The sequence below is a fragment of the Scyliorhinus canicula genome, chromosome 24 (assembly GCF_902713615.1).
Source record: "Scyliorhinus canicula chromosome 24, sScyCan1.1, whole genome shotgun sequence".
Lineage (NCBI taxonomy): Eukaryota > Metazoa > Chordata > Chondrichthyes > Carcharhiniformes > Scyliorhinidae > Scyliorhinus > Scyliorhinus canicula.
Window position 1 is genome coordinate 6,387,838 of NC_052169.1, and position 17,280 is coordinate 6,405,117.

A 17,280-nucleotide genomic window follows, 5' to 3' on the forward strand; every position below is an offset into this window, starting at 1 on the left:
ATGGAGGTGGCTGAAAGAGGTGATAAAGTGCTTTGCAAATACAAGTGTGGCCAAGAGCTGGTCATCTACCGACCGCAGCAAAGGGAAATGAAAGTGCTGGGAGGAGATGGGCATCGTCCCCAGGTTTTCCCCGTGTGATCACTTCCTGGCAGCTAGTTCAAGAGTGCTTAACGCCATTCACATCCTGACAACTCACCTGCCAAGTCTTACGGTGCAATAACGTGGCAGGTCACAAGGAGCCTTATCGCAGTTACACACATCAGTGCCACGTTTTGAACAAGTCCCATGACTAGAACTAACACGATGCACAAAGTGCAGCTTTAACCACAGTTTCAGCACAATATCCTCCAACTTAAACCCTTTCATTTCACAGCAGGGCCCCAAATTCTAGTCAATCGCCTTTTGCCAACAAACAAGACATGAGAATTGAAAAAAAAAAAAAAAAGAGGTCAATATTTAAGACGGCATCAAGGGGCAAGAGTGAGGTTGGAGAATGGGACCCGTATCCAGATTTGCCACACTCCTATAGGATTATATAAATCTTTTGTTGCAGGCGGGGCTATTTTTCATCATCGCCATCGCTTCCTACTGCTGCAGCAATAACCACAAGCTGCTTTCTCAGTCATTTGTAGAATACAGAGTACAGGAAATGAGCACATCCATTTCGAGAAATGTTCGACTACAAATGAGTCAATTTTTAGCAATGTGTGATGCACAAGAGTACACTAAAATCAGACCTCGGTTGTCGGGGGGGGGGGGGGGGGGGGGGGGGGGTAGGGGCACTTGAAGCAAAAGAGAGAAAAGCATGAATACAGCTTCTGATCGGAACATGTGTTCAAAAAATAAAGTTTTAAATTAGAAATGTGTAGTGATAGAATTGACCTTTTCTTACTAAACTACTGGCCCTCTCATGGAACTACTGATGATGTTATGCAAGCACAGGAGTGTTACACCATGTACGATTGGCGCTAAGTCATAATCGTCGTTAAGTAACGACAAGCTCACATTAATCAGGATCCAATCTCTGCTTGATTAAAGTTTTACAGATTCAAATACATTCAGCATCTTCCTCATTTGAAAATGTGTGCATCTAGCAGCTTCAACAAAATGGGACATCTGGGGACTGATGGACGAGTTGTTTCTCAAATGGGGAAGATTTGGTCTGCGTTGCCATGTGTACCGTTGTAAACATGTTCTTTTTGAATGATTCTGTGACGTTTTTATACACAGAAAGAAAAAAAAGTTCTTCCCCTTTCCACCCAATTCACCCACAAACTATTTAACCACACGGTGGACAAGAGGCCAAAAAATCTGGACACGCACTTGAGAATGGCAAAAAAAAAATCTGATTTATCTTTCCATCTACGCCTGAGGCAGTGAACTGTGTAAAGATTAAACTTGCCCTGGTTCCTGCAGGTTGAAGCACAGCCGAAATACGTTTGAAAATCCTACATTATGGAGATTCCATGGCCATCAAGTCCTGGGGTCGGACTTGACTGAAACCTGGAGTTCCTGAAGCAGGGTTGCTGCCCACTGCCACAAGATCTCCCCTTGAGCAAATGCCCATTATTATATTTAAACCCTGGCGTGCTCTAGTGTTTCATGCAACTCAACATTCCTCCATTGACATCATGAAGTCCCCTCAATTACATCATGAAATGGAAAAGGTTCCTCAACATGTATTCTCTAATTACTAAATCTCTTCAGTCGAGCATAAAAAGTGGAAGACAAAGAATGGCAAAGAGACAAGAATAAGCATGCAGAGATTTCCACCTGCCAACTCCCCAAGATGCCTACTTACTTTATCTCCATTTGACCACCAGCTTTGCGTGCAATGTGCACCAGTTCCTTCCCATACTTTTCCTCTGCAAAAGCCCTGAAGAAATAACGGAAAATATGTCTCTCATTCCCAACAATCCACAGCAGCGATAAGCATTCTGCAGTTACATAGCGCCGCTAATGCAGTAACATGTCCCACGGTCACAGGAGAGTTACAAGACCCCATTTGGAGTATTGTGAGCAGACTTGGGCCCCAGATCTAAGGAAGGACGGGTTGGCCTTGGAAAGGGTCCAGAGGAGGTTCACAAGAATGATCCCTGGAATGAAGAGCTTGTCGTATGAGGAACAGTTGCGGACTCTGGGTCTGTACTCATTTGGAGTTTAGAAGGATGAAGGGGATTTTATTGAAACTTACAGGATACCGAGAGGCCTGAATAGAGTGGACGTTGAGAGGATGTTTCCACTTGTACGAAAAAATAGAACCAGAGGGCACAGCCTCAGACTGAAGGGACGATCCTTTAAAACCGAGAGGAGGACGAATTTCTTCAGCCAGAGGGTGGTGAATCTGTGGAACTCTTTGCCGCAGAAGGCTGTGGAGGCCAAATCACTGAGTGTCTTTAAGACAGAGATAGATAGGTTCTTGATTAATAAGGGGATCAGGGGTTATGGGGAGAAGGCAGGAAAATGGGGATGAGAAGAATATCAGCCATGTTTGAATGGCAGTGCAGACTCGATGGGCCGAGTGGCCTAATTCTGCTCCTTTATCTTATGGTCTTATGGTCTAAGACAACAGTTGACAATAAGCCAACGAAATATCAGGACAGGTAATGAAAAGAGTGCTCAAAAGATGTAGTTGGCATCTTTTAAAAAAAAAAGAGGAAACAGGGGCAGAATAGTTTGGGGATGGAATTGCAGAGCTCAGGGCCCAGATGACTGAAGGCCTAGTTACCAATGATTGGGTGGAGAATGCGAGGGTGGGGTGGGATGTACAAGAGGCCAAAGTAGTAGAGTTGGAGAGAGCAAGGTTGCTGACTGGGAGCTAATGTAGGTCAGTGACCACAAAGACATCAGTGAACCAGATGGGCTTTTACAACAATTGACAATGGTCTCATGGTCACCATTACTGAAATGAGCTTGCAATTCCGGATTTTGTTAATTGAATTAGAATTCAAATTCGATCAGCTGGCAGGGTGGGATTTGAACCCTCTTCATTAGAGCATTAGCCTGGGCCCCTGGATTGCTAATTCAATGGCATTACCGCTGAGCCACTGGGGAACAACAGAAGCAATTTGTGCAGGGGTGAGAAGAGATGCCACTGCAGGGGATTTCTCTGGCCAGATTCATAAAAAAAGGTAAGTCAGGCGTAGGCAGTCAAACGCTGGCCAAGATTGGAGAGACACGGGAACGGGATAGTTTGATGATTTGGGCCAAAGACTGCAAAGAGGCTGAAAGGGATGAGAAGTTAGCACACTCACACTTTGTAACTTTTCCTTCTGGCCAAATACCCAATTGCAGGGAGCTATACATGGAATTCTGGGAAAGATGGGTACAGATTACAATGGGGACTACAAAGCCCTTGATGAGGAAAGGGAGGTTGACGATGAGGCAGCAGTTTGCTATGACGCAACGGTCAATGTCAGTTTCCTTTTTAGACAAAGGCAGGGGATGATGGGCAGATTTGAAAAAGGAGGGTTAGGATTCGGAAAACAGTATCCAGGGTGGGCTGGTGGCGCAGTGGTTAGCACTGGGACTGTGGCGCTGAGGACCCGGGTTCGAATCCCGGCCCTGGGTCACTGTCCGTGTGGAGTTTGCACGTTCTCCCCGTGTCTGCGTGGGTTTCGTCCCCACAACCCAAAGATGTGCAGGGTAGGTGCATTGGCCACGCTAAATTGCCCCTTAATTGGAAAAAAATAATAATTGGGTACTCTAAATTTATAGAAAAAAAAAAGAAAACGGTATCCGAGAGGATCAACCATTTATAAGATCGGCAAGCAAGTGGCCAGGAAGGAAAGTTGGGAGTAAATCAGTAGCTTACTGGGAATAGGGAGATTATAGAAAGAGCAGCGAGTGGTTCCTATGGACCAGATAAGCTTGGAGAGGGAAGGTACAGGGGAACAAAATGTGCAAGTTCCAGTCTCGGGCAGTGGGAACCTCAGAGGTGACATGTTGGGAAAAGGTGACCAAGGCAGCTGAATGGATGACCTCAACCTTGGTGACAAAGACGATCTTTCGCCCCTCGCACTTTAAGGTTCGAGGTGAGGATTTAAAGAAGACAGGGGTTAGTGAAGAGAAAATAAAATAGCTAGGGGATAACTTTCCATTCCAGGATCAGTCTAGAATAGAGAGTCGTTCTCGCAGAGGAGAGCTGCTTGGTGTGGTCCCAATAGCCTTTGCGATTGTACATCAGGAGCACTCAAATCAAAGTCCCTTAGATGTAAGGGAGCAAAACATGGGGGCCTTACCAAGAATAGCGTGCAAAAAGGTCAGACAGAAAGAAGACAAGTCCCTGGGTTCCTTCTTGCTATTATGATCCAGTGACTCGTATGTGAGTGGGTGTCAGATTGAGGTCAACGTTAGGCTGGAGCATGACGTACGTCAAAGTTACCCAGCTTTCTGACATTTTCTCTTTCAGCTCAGATTGAAGAATAGGTACCCGGGCAAGGTAAATTTTAATGGAGAACCGATAGCACCTGAGGGACTGTACCCAAATCTTGAGGGTGGGGGCAGGGAAAATAAATAACTACAAAGTAAATATGTTTTGGGAGGCAGGAAAGCAACAGTCCCTCTTAAAAGTAAAGTCGCCACAGTCGCAGGTGACCACAGGCTGCTTTCCCCTTTGAGAAGGAAGAGCTGACAGGTGGCGATTTAATCTGAGGATCACCACACCTCAGGCGAGGGGAGAGGTTGAGAAGGCAGGGCCTTCGTGAATAACCCCAACCAGTACGGGAATTGAACCCTCGCTGTCGTCCTCCCTCTGCATTACAACCCAGCTGTCCAGCCAACTGAGGTAAACCCGCCCCCCCCCCCCCCCTCCTCTGTTCATTCATAACATTTATCCAAACAAAATAGTTTCTTCACAAGACCCAAGAGATCAGAAATCTTACCTTAATCGTAGCAGCTCTTCCATGTCCTTGCACATTTTCCGGCCTTCCTGTAATCGCTCCAGTAAGACCTCATGCCCAATATAACTGGTGAATTCTGGGCACTGTGGAAGCAAGCAAAAGGGTAGAGGTTACAAAGCTTCAAATTTCCCCCTCCCACTCTCCTTAACTGCTCCCCAAAGTCATCAAGCCCCACATCTACTTCAACTGCAAATAAACCAGGCTGTTGTCCGCAAATCTACCCAGCGCAGATCCTAACCAGTTAGGAATGACCAGAGACAGCTTCCAGGCTCTGCCAGGCAGGTGAGGCAATATTAATAACCCTCGAGCTGGACTGGAATTCTAGCCCAGTCACACACATCGTCAGGGGAGTGTCGAGACCCCTCATAAACCCCACCGCCATCGGTTAACTCAGCCCGGAATGGTCAGTAAACCTGCTTCCGCTCCCATTATTTAGTTCCACTTTGGACCTCCAGCCTACCCATGCTTGGGGAGGCAGAGGAGGAGGATAAAAAAAATAGGGAAGTCATATATCGCGGGCATGGAAGTGTTTTAAGGTTCTCCTCGCGAAACCACCAGTTTGGTCTTCGTAACCAACAGTGAGGTCAAACCATGAGTCACAGATGGTCAAATGGTCCCCTGCTGCTGTAATAAGAAGGTTTTAAAAATAAAGGACTTTCTCCTTATTATCTCAAAATGTTCGTCTGGTGTTTGCTTTTGAATAATGAGGGACTTTGGTTAAATATTTCTCACCTGCATGGGACCAACAAAGTATATTTAGTGCAGTTACACCTGGTTACAGCCAGTGATAAGCCGAGTGTTTTGTGCACGAGCAAGGATTCGCGTGCAACAAGCAAAATAAAAGCCTTACACCCAACTCGTCACTCAGCACATAATCGTTTCACCAAAGTGTTTCAGTCACCAACATAAACATAAAGAATAAAAGAGAACAAAGTTAATCATTTGTTACATCATTTCTTCCCCCGCTCTCCCAAAAGTGATGGCACGGTCAGGGTGCATTCTATTTTGCTAATTATTCAATCCACGTCACTCGATGTCCAGGGTGGGGGGGGAGATTTAGCTCGGATATGATTTGGGTTGTATATTTCAAAAAAATACCAAAGCATTGGGGATCAACTCAGAACATCAAAGGGTCTTGTGTCTACATTCGCTCGGAGGTGCAGGGGAAGGAAATCTTTGCATTCTTTCAGGATTGTGGAGATTCTTGTACGTGATATTATGCCAAATAGCCAAAGAGCATTCAATTTGGGGAATACAGCTGAACCAGAATCTTTACAATGCAGGAGGAGGGAGGGGGTCATTCGGCCCGTCGGGTTTGCACTGGCTTTCCAAAAGAGCATTCTAACTGGTCCCCTCCCATGCTTAATCCCAGTTATATGCCCTCGAACTGTAGCAGCGTAGATAAGGGATGTGGGTGTCGCTCGCAAGGTTGGAGCTGTTGCACAAGGCATCAAATAACAGGAAGGACAGGAAAACTCTGTGATGTGCAATGCCACAGCTCAACTAGCTGGAGAAAAACATTGCCAAAAACCCCCTTTAGCTGACGGATCACCACTTAGATTCGGAGCTTACAACAGGTCTACCTGAATGTAAAAAGTTGCACTCTAATAAATACAGCCCAATGATATTAACTAAGCAATCACTTGCATTAAGCCACCTACACATTCCAATTTCCAGCAACTCTATCAATCAGTCATTCACCTGGTGTCCCTAATTGTGCAGCAATGGGAACCAGATTTGACAATCAATTTTAGATTGAAAAAAATGAAAATGAAAATCGCTTATTGTCACGAGTAGACTTCAATGAAGTTACTGTGAAAAGCCCCTAGTCGCCACATTCCGGCGCCTGTTCGGGAAGGCTGGTACGGGAATTGAACCGTGCTGCTGGCCTGCCTTGGTCTGCTTTAAAAGCCAGCGATTTAGCCCAGTGTGCTAAACCAGATTGAGCACAAGTGTAGATTTTGTAGAAAACAGCAACATTACAATGGGGGAATCCCCTCCAAGGTTTGACGGTACATGACTTATTGAGAATACTCCTTAGTGTGAACAAACCACAACGGTTCGCCTTTGACTAAACGCACCTGTCACAATACCCCGGGTCAGTGTGCGATCAATTCCAGCTCCACCCGTCCAAGAGTCACAACACAAATTAATTAACAAAGAATTCTTATAAAAATACCCCAAAGCCTTGGACCTATGGCTGCCCAATAATTACAGTCGCCAGGTTTATTTAAGATACATTTAGAGTACCCAATTTGTTTTTTCCACAATTAAGGAGCGATTTAGTGCGGCCAATCCACCTCACCTGCACATCTTTGGGTTGTGGGGGTGAAACCCACGCAAACACGGGGAGAATGTGCAAACTCCACTCGGACAATGACCCAGAGCCGGGATCGAACCTGGGACCTCGGTGCCGTGAGGCAGCAGTGCTAACCCACTGCGCCACCATGCCGCCTCAGGTTTGTAAGATTAAACACAATTATTGTTTATTTATACCAAGAACCATCATGAAAAATGCGGTAATTACAACTGGATAACGACAGGCTAATGCGTACAACCAACTTGAACCACGGATGAAATCCAGAGATCGGGACGCCATTTAAAAATGGTATCCCGATCTTCGCCACAATCGAGGAGTTCCGGTGAGTGGAGTTCCTCGGTGCAGAAAACAGGGCCCGGACTATGTGCAGCTTTGGCCATATGTTCCCCACTGAGGCTCCCTATCTAACCGGGCGCGTTAAATAGCAGGGGTGTTTCTCGGCGCTGCAAGTGGCGGGAAGCATACGGCTAAACGCGCTCGCGAGCTGACTTTGTTCCCATTTAGTTAAATTGCGCCCGAGAGTCTTTGCTTTGGATGGTAGTTCTTTAGCACACTTTCTTCACTGCAAGCTCGCAGTCTCTGGTTTTCAGCTGGTAATTGTCTTCTTTGTGGAGTCATTCATTCAGCTCCCCACCGTTTAGAAATCGCAGCACTCACAGCTACCAGGCTTTCTGGAGAGACACTGGGCCTTCAGCTCCAGGTTCAAATTCAGGACTCTATCTTTCTGTAGAGATAGTTGGTTGGTCTGCCTTCGTCTTTGAGGAGAGAAAGTTAGTACGGTTCTGGACTCTGCCTGTACATAGATTCAACCAGGCTCTCTGCCAGTTCAGAAACAGACCCTTTCAGGTGAAAAATTGGAGAGGAGAGGATAGCAGGCCCTTTCCTGGACTTTCAAGATCAATACTGAAACCAAACGCAACCCTTGGAGCTCTGAAAAACATTCCAGTGGGATTGATCCAAACACTACCTGTTACTGGACAGAGCACAGCCTTTTGAGCCAATTCATTAGCCATCAGCCAAATCAATCAAACCGAGTCCCAGTCAATCTCTGCCATTGCGGCTGGTCAGTCTGAAGCCCGACTGACCAGCACAGACTATAGTGACTTCTCCTGTGGCTGAAACCTCTGCTTGAATTAAACGCACTGGCCACTTGCCTCAAAGACACATGTTCATTAATCATCCATGGATCAAAAATGTAATGGCAAAAATGTTTTTAAATGGGGGGAAATAATGGAATAGACAGGGAATAAACAGCAAGGGCCCTTACACCATCATAGTGAATGAACATTCCCACTTTGCAGTCCAATTACCCAATTATTTTTTTCCAATTAAGGAGAGGGGGATTTAGCGTGGCCAATCCACCTGCCCTGCACATCTTTTGGGCTGTGGGGGCGAAACCCACGCAAACACAGGCAGAATGTGCAAACTCCACACGGGACAGTGACCCAGAGCCGGGATCGAATCTGGGGCTTCGCCGCCATGAGGCAGCAGTGCTAACCACTGTGCACCGTGCTGCCCCGACATGACTAGGGTTTTGATGCGCAAAAACAATTTGCAAATAACTTGTGTTAGTATTTAGAGCTTCACCTCTTCTCCCATTAGACCTCTTTAGGTCATCTGGCAATTTCTGTGTTTTTGGCAACATCATTCACCTTCAATGAACTGTACTGTAGTTTATTGAAGTAGAATTGGAGAGGAGACTGACTACGTTGCTGACAGTGGGCAGGTCAAGGATAAACAGCTCGAAGAACTGCATTGGTTTGGAACCTTCCAACCAGTGCAAGTTCTCCTAATGGTCATAACTAAACCTCTGGCACAAATCGCTGAGCAACACTGAAAAACAAAAATGCTAGATTAAACTCAGCAGGTCTGGCACGACCTGCGGAGAGAGAAACACACAATGTTTCGAGCCCATATGGCCCATCTACAGAACTGAACATGCTGGGATAGATAGGGGTTGCATAGTGGTTAGCACTGTTGCCTCAAGCTCCAGGGACCCGGGTTTAATTCCAGTCTCGGGTACTGCCCGTGTGGAGTTTGCACAATCTCCCCATGTCCTGCTTGTGTTTCCTCCGGGTGCTCCGGTTTCCTCCCACCGTCCAAAGACGTGCAGGTTAGGTGGATTGGCCTTGACAAATTGCCCTTTGTTTTTAAAAAAATAATTTGGAGTACCCAATTATCTTTTTTCCCCAATTAAGGGGCAATTTAGCGTGGTCAATCCACCTATCCCGCACATCTTCGGGTTGTGGGGGCGAGACCCACGCAGTCACAGGGAGAATGTGCAAACTCCACACGGACTAAATTGCCCTTAGGTGTCCAAAAAGGTTAGGTGGGGTTACTGGGTAACGGGGATAGGGTGCAAGTTTGGGCTTAAGTGGGGTGCTCTTTCCAAGGGCCGGTGCAGACTCAATGGGCTGGATGGCTTCCTTCTGCACTGTAAATTCTATGATTCGATGTTGACTTTGTGCAATAACGTGTAAACCTCCAGCAAGCCAGAAACCGGTTCTGATTTTTATTTTCATTGATTATGATCCATGATGCATCAACTACATAAATTGATGATCATGGTCTGCCAACAGGAAGTGTTCTTGCCCCTGGCTCTAGTCCTACACTAGGGAGAGGGGCACTAAAAACAAATCAAGGCTGCCAGTTCCAGTGCAAGACTGAGGGAATGCAGCACCACCCAATGTGTCATCTTTCAGTGGGTGCAAAAGATCCCATGGCACAATTATTAAAAGGAGAAATCACCCCGATGTCCTGCCTATTATTTATCCCTCAACCAACTCCACTAGAAACAGAATATTCAGTTATTTCTCTCATGACTTGTTTCTGGGAGCTGGCGTGTGCAAATTGGTTGCTGGGTTTCTTGCAGCACCATGATAATTACACTTCCTTCATACTTCTCTGGTTCTTAAGCGCTTTTGTCATAGAATTTACAGTGCAGAAGGAGGCCATTCAGCCCATCGAGTCTGCACCGGCTCTTGGAAAGAGCACCCTACCCGAGGTCAACACCTCCACCCTATCCCCATAACCCAATAACCCCACCCAACACTAAGGGCAATTTTGCTCACTAAGGGCAATTTAGCATGGCCAATCCACCTAACCTGCACATCTTTGTGACTGTGGGAGGAAACCGGAGCACCCGGAGGAAACCCACGCACACACGGGGAGGATGTGCAGACTCCGCACAGACAGTGACCCAAGCCGGAATCGAACCTGGGACCCTGGAGCTGTGAAGCAATTGTGCTATCCACAATGCTACCGTGCTGCCCCAAATGAGATTTGGGGTGTTGGAAGATTATTTTAAAAAGGTGCTATAGAACTGAAAATCTTTTTAATATATTAAAAAAACCCTTGGCACAAAATTGACAATCAGACTCAAAAGGATACAAGGATGATTCGTATAGAAACAGAAAATTTTATTCTATGGGGAAGTTCTATGGTTGGATATTAACCATAACGTTAAAACCGAATAAGGAAATGAAATGATCTCCAGCAAGCCTGTGCTATACCTGACCTCACTGTTGACTTGCAAGGACCAATATTAACTCCTCCAACAGGGTTTTACACAAGCTGCATTGTAGGCAGTATTTGGGGGGAGCAATATTGGGCAAAGTTTTCTGGAGGTGTACCTGCACTCAGGCTCTTTGCTCAACAAATTATTTTCTCTTGGCAAATGCTAATTCCATCTCACCCACTTGCCCTTTCTCCCATTGCCTGCCCTCAGTGTCCGCTCCCCTTCTGGCCAGTCCACGTTGGTGGAGTAATCCTAATCCCTCATGTCCAGCAGCCTTCTCTATTGCAATTATCAAAACCGTTAAAGGTGCCGAAGCTCTTTGCTTCAAATCGCTAACTCTGACAATGTATTGGTCTGCCACCGGAGATTTCTTCTGCTCTCTACCCATACCTCTATATAATCAATCTCTCCGTTATCTAGCGCCTTCCAACACTGGAATCCCATCTGTTACTGCTGATTCTGTCCCATCCCTTCACAAATTTTAAACACTGTCCATTAGATTAAAGTATGATTATTAGGAAGAGCCCGAATTCACACCCCACAGCAACCGCCCCCCCCCCCCCCCCCTCCCATTCCCAGGACAGGTTGCACAATGGTTAGCACGGTTGCTTCACAGCTCCAGGGTCCCAGGTTCGATTCCCGACTTGGGTCACTGTCTGCACGTTCTCCCCGTGTCTGCGTGCGTTACCTCCGGGTGCTCCACAAGTCCCGAAAGACGTGCTTGTTTGGTGAATTGGACATTCTGAATTCTCCCTCAGGTGTACCCGAACAGGTGCCAGAGTGTGGCGACTAGGGGATTTTCACAGTAACAGCATTGCAATGTTAATGTAAGCCGACTTGTGACAATAATAAAGATTATTATTATATCCTCACCGCACACAGAATCCACACTATGCCATTCCTGATGTCTGCCGCTGCACAACACATCCAGAGGAATAGCTCTTGCCTTCCTGCATTCTGCAGTTATACAATTTTGGGAACTTCCCCAAGTCACACAAAGCTGCGTTCGCCATGCCCTCATCCCAAAAAGTTGAAAACAATTCCCGTAATGAGAGTTATATTTGGGTAATGAATCATGGTTTACGCCCCCCAAAACGAGCACCCACGTCAGTCATTAATTCGGAAACACTTATGAAAAAATGTATTTTTTCCAATGCGTGATTTCTGTTGTGTCAGGTCCCATTTGAAGAACATGCTTTAGCAACAGGAAGTTGCTACGACCGCTTGTGAATTGCCCCTCAAAACGTTCAGAATAGTCAGGATGGTTGGAGCCTCTTTGTCACATAACCTCCTGCAGGTGACCTCTGGGGGGGGGGGATTCTAATGCTGTCAGTGTACTGCTAATGTGTAGGAGCTTCACAAACTTACACAACATGCAAAACAAGGTTGGCTTTGCACCAGTGCTAGTTCTGCACAGGTGTCAAAAGCTTCGAGGAGGAAGATTTGGGCTGGAAGGTGGCACGGTGGCGCAGGGGCTAGCACTGCTGCCTCACGGCACCGAGGTCCCAGGTTCGATCCCGGCCACAGGTCACTGTCCGTGTCTGCGTGGGTCTCACCCCCACAACCCAAAGATGTTCAGAGACTATTTCCTCGGGTGGATGTAGCTGTTACAAGGGGGCATAACTATAAGGTTCAAGGTGGGAGATATAGGAGGGATGTCCGAGGTAGGTTCTTTGCTCAGAGAGTGGTTAGGGTGTGGAATGGACTGCCTGCTGTGATAGTGGAGTCGGACACTTTAGGAACTTTCAAGCGGTTATTGGATAGGCACCTGGAGCACACCAGAATGACAGGGAGTGGGATAGCTTGATCTTGATTCGGACAAGGCTCGACACAACATCGAGGGCCGAAGGGCCTGTTCTGTGCCGTACTGTTCTATGTTCTATGTGCAGAGTGGGTGGATTGCCACGCTAAATTGCCCTTTAATTGGAATTTTTAAAAAACTCAAATAAAAACGTATAGGAAACAAAAACTTTCGCCAGATGTAATTCCCAAATCTCACACAGCGTGCCTTAAATGCTCTGTTTTAGTTAACATCCAAATTCAGTACAACATACTTCTATCGCCTTTATCAGCAGCTAATGATCCACCCCTGGTCTCCATTGCAACTGAAGAAAGCAAGCTTATATCAGTACTAAAAAAAGATTGTGCGTTAATATCACAGCTTATTCATCACCTCTCAGGAACATCTCCAACCACCTTACTTACTGTCAATTACTTTTGAAGTCTTGCTCTGTAAACAAATAGCCACAAGCATACAGCCAGGCTCCAGAAATAACGAGCAGCCAGTTTAATTGCCAAGAGATACTTAACATCCTGGCTTGCAGACGATGACATCCATGCATTAACAACTCCAACCGCGTTAGCTGAGATGACACTGAATATCAATGAGCAACACTGAATATTACCCAGCTTAGCTCAGGAGTTCTAATCATATCCATAACTTTCTGACTCAGAGTTTAAGGTGAAATAACCCCGGCTGACATTATTTGAAGGTTAGTGGGCCTGACATTGGGAGAGCAGAAGAGAGCAGGGCCGCTTTTAAAAAAATATATTTTTTATTCTCCTTTTTCACATTTACACCCAACAATAAATAATCAGTAACGAATGTAATGTCAATCCCCATATCAATAACAACGATCCCATCCTCCCACCAAATACCCAAACAGCGTCCCACATGTTAACATAAACAAATGACAAAAAGGAATCAGGAGTCACCCATAGTCACCATTAACACATAGTCCCCCTCCCCCCCAACCCTCCCAGCCCCCAAGCCCCCTAATATTCAACGTGATCCAATTCTCGAAAATGCATAATGAATAACGGCCATGAATTGTAGAATCCCTCCATCCTTCCCCGCAGTTCAAATTTGACCTTTTCAAGCGTTAAGAATTCCAACAGGTCCCCCCGCCACACCAGGGCACAGGGTGGAGAGATTGATCTCCATCCTTTCAGTATCCGCCTTCGGGCAATCAATGAGGCGAAGGCTACAACATCTGCCTCCGCACCCATTTCCAACCTCAGCTCGTCCGACACCCCGAGTATGGCCTCCCGAGGGCCCGGGTCCAGTTTCACATTCACCACTTTAGAAATTACCCTAACGCCGGAGGATCTTGCTTCAATGGAAGGATGCGAGGCCCCCAAGCATGGAGGCCTGGATCAACGATATGGCGGGGTTCATCAAATTGGAGAGGGTGAAATTTGCCCTGAGGGGATCAGTACAGGTGTTCTTTAGGCGGTGGCAGCCTTTCCTGGACTTCCTGGCAGAATGGTAGGAAAATAGGCCGGCAGCAGCAGCAACCCGGGGGGGTGGGGGGGGGGGGGGGGTTGTTTCGGGGGAAGGGAGAAATGTGTATGTGTATATGTGTTTATTGGATATGCCGGGTGCTTATCTACTTCTTTTTGTAGTTACTGGGGGGGGGGTTTGGTTTTGGGGGTTGTGTTTTTTTTCTTCTCGTTGTTGTTAATATGATTTTCTTGTTGTTATTTTATGTTTTTGATATGTGTTTGAAAATCTTAATAAAAATTATTTAAAAAAAAAGAAATTACCCTAAACACCTCCTTCCAGTAATCCTCCAACTTTGGACAGGACCAAAACATATGAACGTGGTTTTGTGAAAATCCCCTAGTCGCCACATTCCAGCACCTGTCCGGGTACACGGAGGGAGAATTCAGAATGTCCAATTCACCGAACAGCACGTCTTTCGGGACTTGTGGGAGGAATCCGGAGCATCCGGAGGAAACCCACGCAGACACGGGGAGAATGTGCAGACTCCGCACAGACAGTGACCCAAGCCGGGAATCGAACCTGGGGCCCTGCCGCTGTGAAGCAACAGTGCTAACCACTGTGATACCGTGCCGTCCAATTCTCCCCGTGCCTGCGTGGGTCTCACCCCCAGAACCCAACGATGTGTAGGGTAGATGGATTGGCCACGCTAAATTGCCCCTTAATTGGGAAAACAAAAGAATTGGGTACTTTAAATTTAAATTTTTTTTTAACACTGTAATCATGTGGGAATTTAACTTGGAAAAGAAATGGTAAATTTGAAGTAAACCTGAAAAGGCTGAGCACATCTGCCAGCATCTGGGGACCGAGAACGACTTAATCAACTGGTTCCCTTTCTCCCTCTCCCTACAGACGCTGCCAGTCCGGTTGAGCATTTTTAAGTTTCTCATTTTTATTTCAGAATTCCAACATCCACAGTACTTTGCTTTGATAGGTATGAAGGTTCAACGAAAACAGAAACTGCTGAAATGCAAAAAAAGTTATTTAGTATCGGGAATAAACCTGATTTTGCCACACTGAATGGGTCCCTTCATCAGAAGGATAAGTTCACTAGACGCGACAAGGAACACTCAAAAGGCTCAACACCATCCAGGACAAAGCAAGCCATTTGATTGGCACCCCATCCACCACCTTCAACACCCACCAACTCCACCACCGAATAGTCGCAGCCGTGTGTACCAACTACAAGATGCACTGCAGCAACTCACCAAGGCTCCTTTGGCAACGCTTTCCAAGCCTGTGACCTCGACTACCTAGAACATGAAGGGAAGCAGATGCATGGAACACCACCATCTGCAAGTTCCCCTCCCAAAATCACACACCATCCTAACTTGGAAATATATCACCATTCCTTCGCTGTCGCTGGACCAAAGTCCTAGAACTCCCTCCCTAACAGCACTGTGGGTGTACCTACACCACATGGACTGCAGCGGTTCAAGAAGAGAACACACCACCACCTTCTCAAGGGCAATTAGGGGTGGACAATAAAAATGTTGACCAGGGGGGCAGCACGGTGGCGCAGTGGTTAGCACTGCTGCCTCACGGCGCTGAGGACTCGGGTTCAATCCCGGTGCCAGGTCACTGTCCGTATGGAGTTTGCACATTCTCCCCTTGTCTGCGTGAGCCTCACCCCCACAACCCAAAGATGTGTAGGGTAGATGGATTGGCCATGCTAAATTGCCCCTTAATTGGAAAAAAAAAGAATTGGGTCCTCAAAACAAAAAATGTTTTAATTGCCTAACCTGTGTATTCCAACATTTTTAGTTACGAAAGCAAAATGCTAATAAATAAAAGCAGGATTTTCTTTATCGCTCTAATCATTTGTTTAATTTACATTATTGAAATGTGCACGCATTAGAACACAGACCTGTCCCACTGTGTTAAACAATTGCACTCGTGCTAATATAGAACACAGTAAGAAGTTTTACAACACCAGGTTAAAGTCCAACATGTTTGTTTCAAACACTAGCTTTCGGAGCGCTGCTCCTTCCTCAGGTGAGCAGTGCTCTGAAAGCTAGTGTTTGAAACAAACCTGTTGGACTTTACCCTGGTGTTGTAAGACTTCTTACTGTGCTCACCCCAGTCCAACGCCGGCAACTCCACATATAGAACACAGTATTGTAACATCAATTTAGAGGACGCAATTATTTTTTTCCAATTAAGGGGAAATTTAGCGTGGCCAATCCATCTAACCTGCACATCTTTGGGTTGTGGGGATGAAACCCACGCACACACAGGGAGAATGTGCAAACTCCACATTGACAATGACCCGGTGAGTATTGTAACATCTAATCTATTCTGCAATTTTCCATTGGTTGGTAGCGATACGCGCGGGTGTCTCTCTTATGGACACTGCAACTTCTGTTTTTTCCCCCACATCATCCAATATTGCCGACTCTCCTGTGTGTCAGATATGGATATGTTGACCCGAGTCTCAGCTTTGAAAAATGATACTTTGCCATAGAGGGTTGGAGCATGACATGTGCCCATTCTGCATCATTGGCAATGCAAGCATGCTTTTGTTTTTAAATGTCTCATGGGACTAGCAATCTGGAGGCCTGGACTAAAGATCCAGACACTCAAAGTCAAATCCGACATCAGCAGCTTGGAGGGAAGTAAATGACCAGATTACCTAAAAAAAAAACCATCTGGTTCAGTAGGGAAGGAAACTTAACTTCGACTCTTGGGTCTGGCCCCTATGACACTCCAGATCCACACAGTGATGCGGTTGACTCATAGCTGCCTTCTGAACAGATTAATCTACACTGTTGTGAAGGTGTCACCACCATTACCTTCGAGGGTACTAAACGTTGGCTTTAACACCCACATCCTGTGACTATTTTTTGTAAATTCTGTTTATGAAGCTCATCAACATTTGCTATCAGAAGCAGAAAAGATTTTATTTTTAAATTCACCACCTTTGCCAAATCCAGACCCGATCAGGAGACAGAAACACGTGGTGTGTGTGTGTGGGGGGTGTGTGTGTGGGGGGGGTGTGTGTGTGGGGGGGGGTGTGTGTGTGGGGTGTGTGTGTGGGGTGTGTGTGTGTCAATAAGAGGATATTAAGTGAACTTGGGTTTCCAGCATTGAGAGAAAACAATAATTGAAAGTCGGGGATTTCAACAATTCTTATATAAACTGGCATGTAATTGGTGTGAATGGCAAAAGAGGGCCCAGAATTCTTAAAATGCATCAAAGAAAATGTATTTTAGCCAGGGCACAGGAAGTTCGACATTAGAAGTGGCAATTCCGATCTTAA

General features: G+C 46.1%; 1 protein-coding gene across 4 annotated transcripts in view; it reads right to left on the reverse strand.

The window, feature by feature from the left end:
• Positions 1-17,280, reverse strand: part of LOC119956883 (proline-serine-threonine phosphatase-interacting protein 1-like) — a 75,759-nt gene that overhangs the window by 51,045 nt on the left and 7,434 nt on the right. For all 4 annotated transcript variants that reach the window (XM_038784429.1, XM_038784432.1, XM_038784430.1 and 1 more), the window contains exons 2-3: positions 4,884-4,984; positions 1,802-1,876 (exon numbers count right to left, since the gene is read on the reverse strand). In XM_038784429.1, the coding sequence (XP_038640357.1) occupies positions 1,802-1,876; positions 4,884-4,984 (176 nt within the window). The remainder of the gene's footprint in view (positions 1-1,801; positions 1,877-4,883; positions 4,985-17,280) is intronic.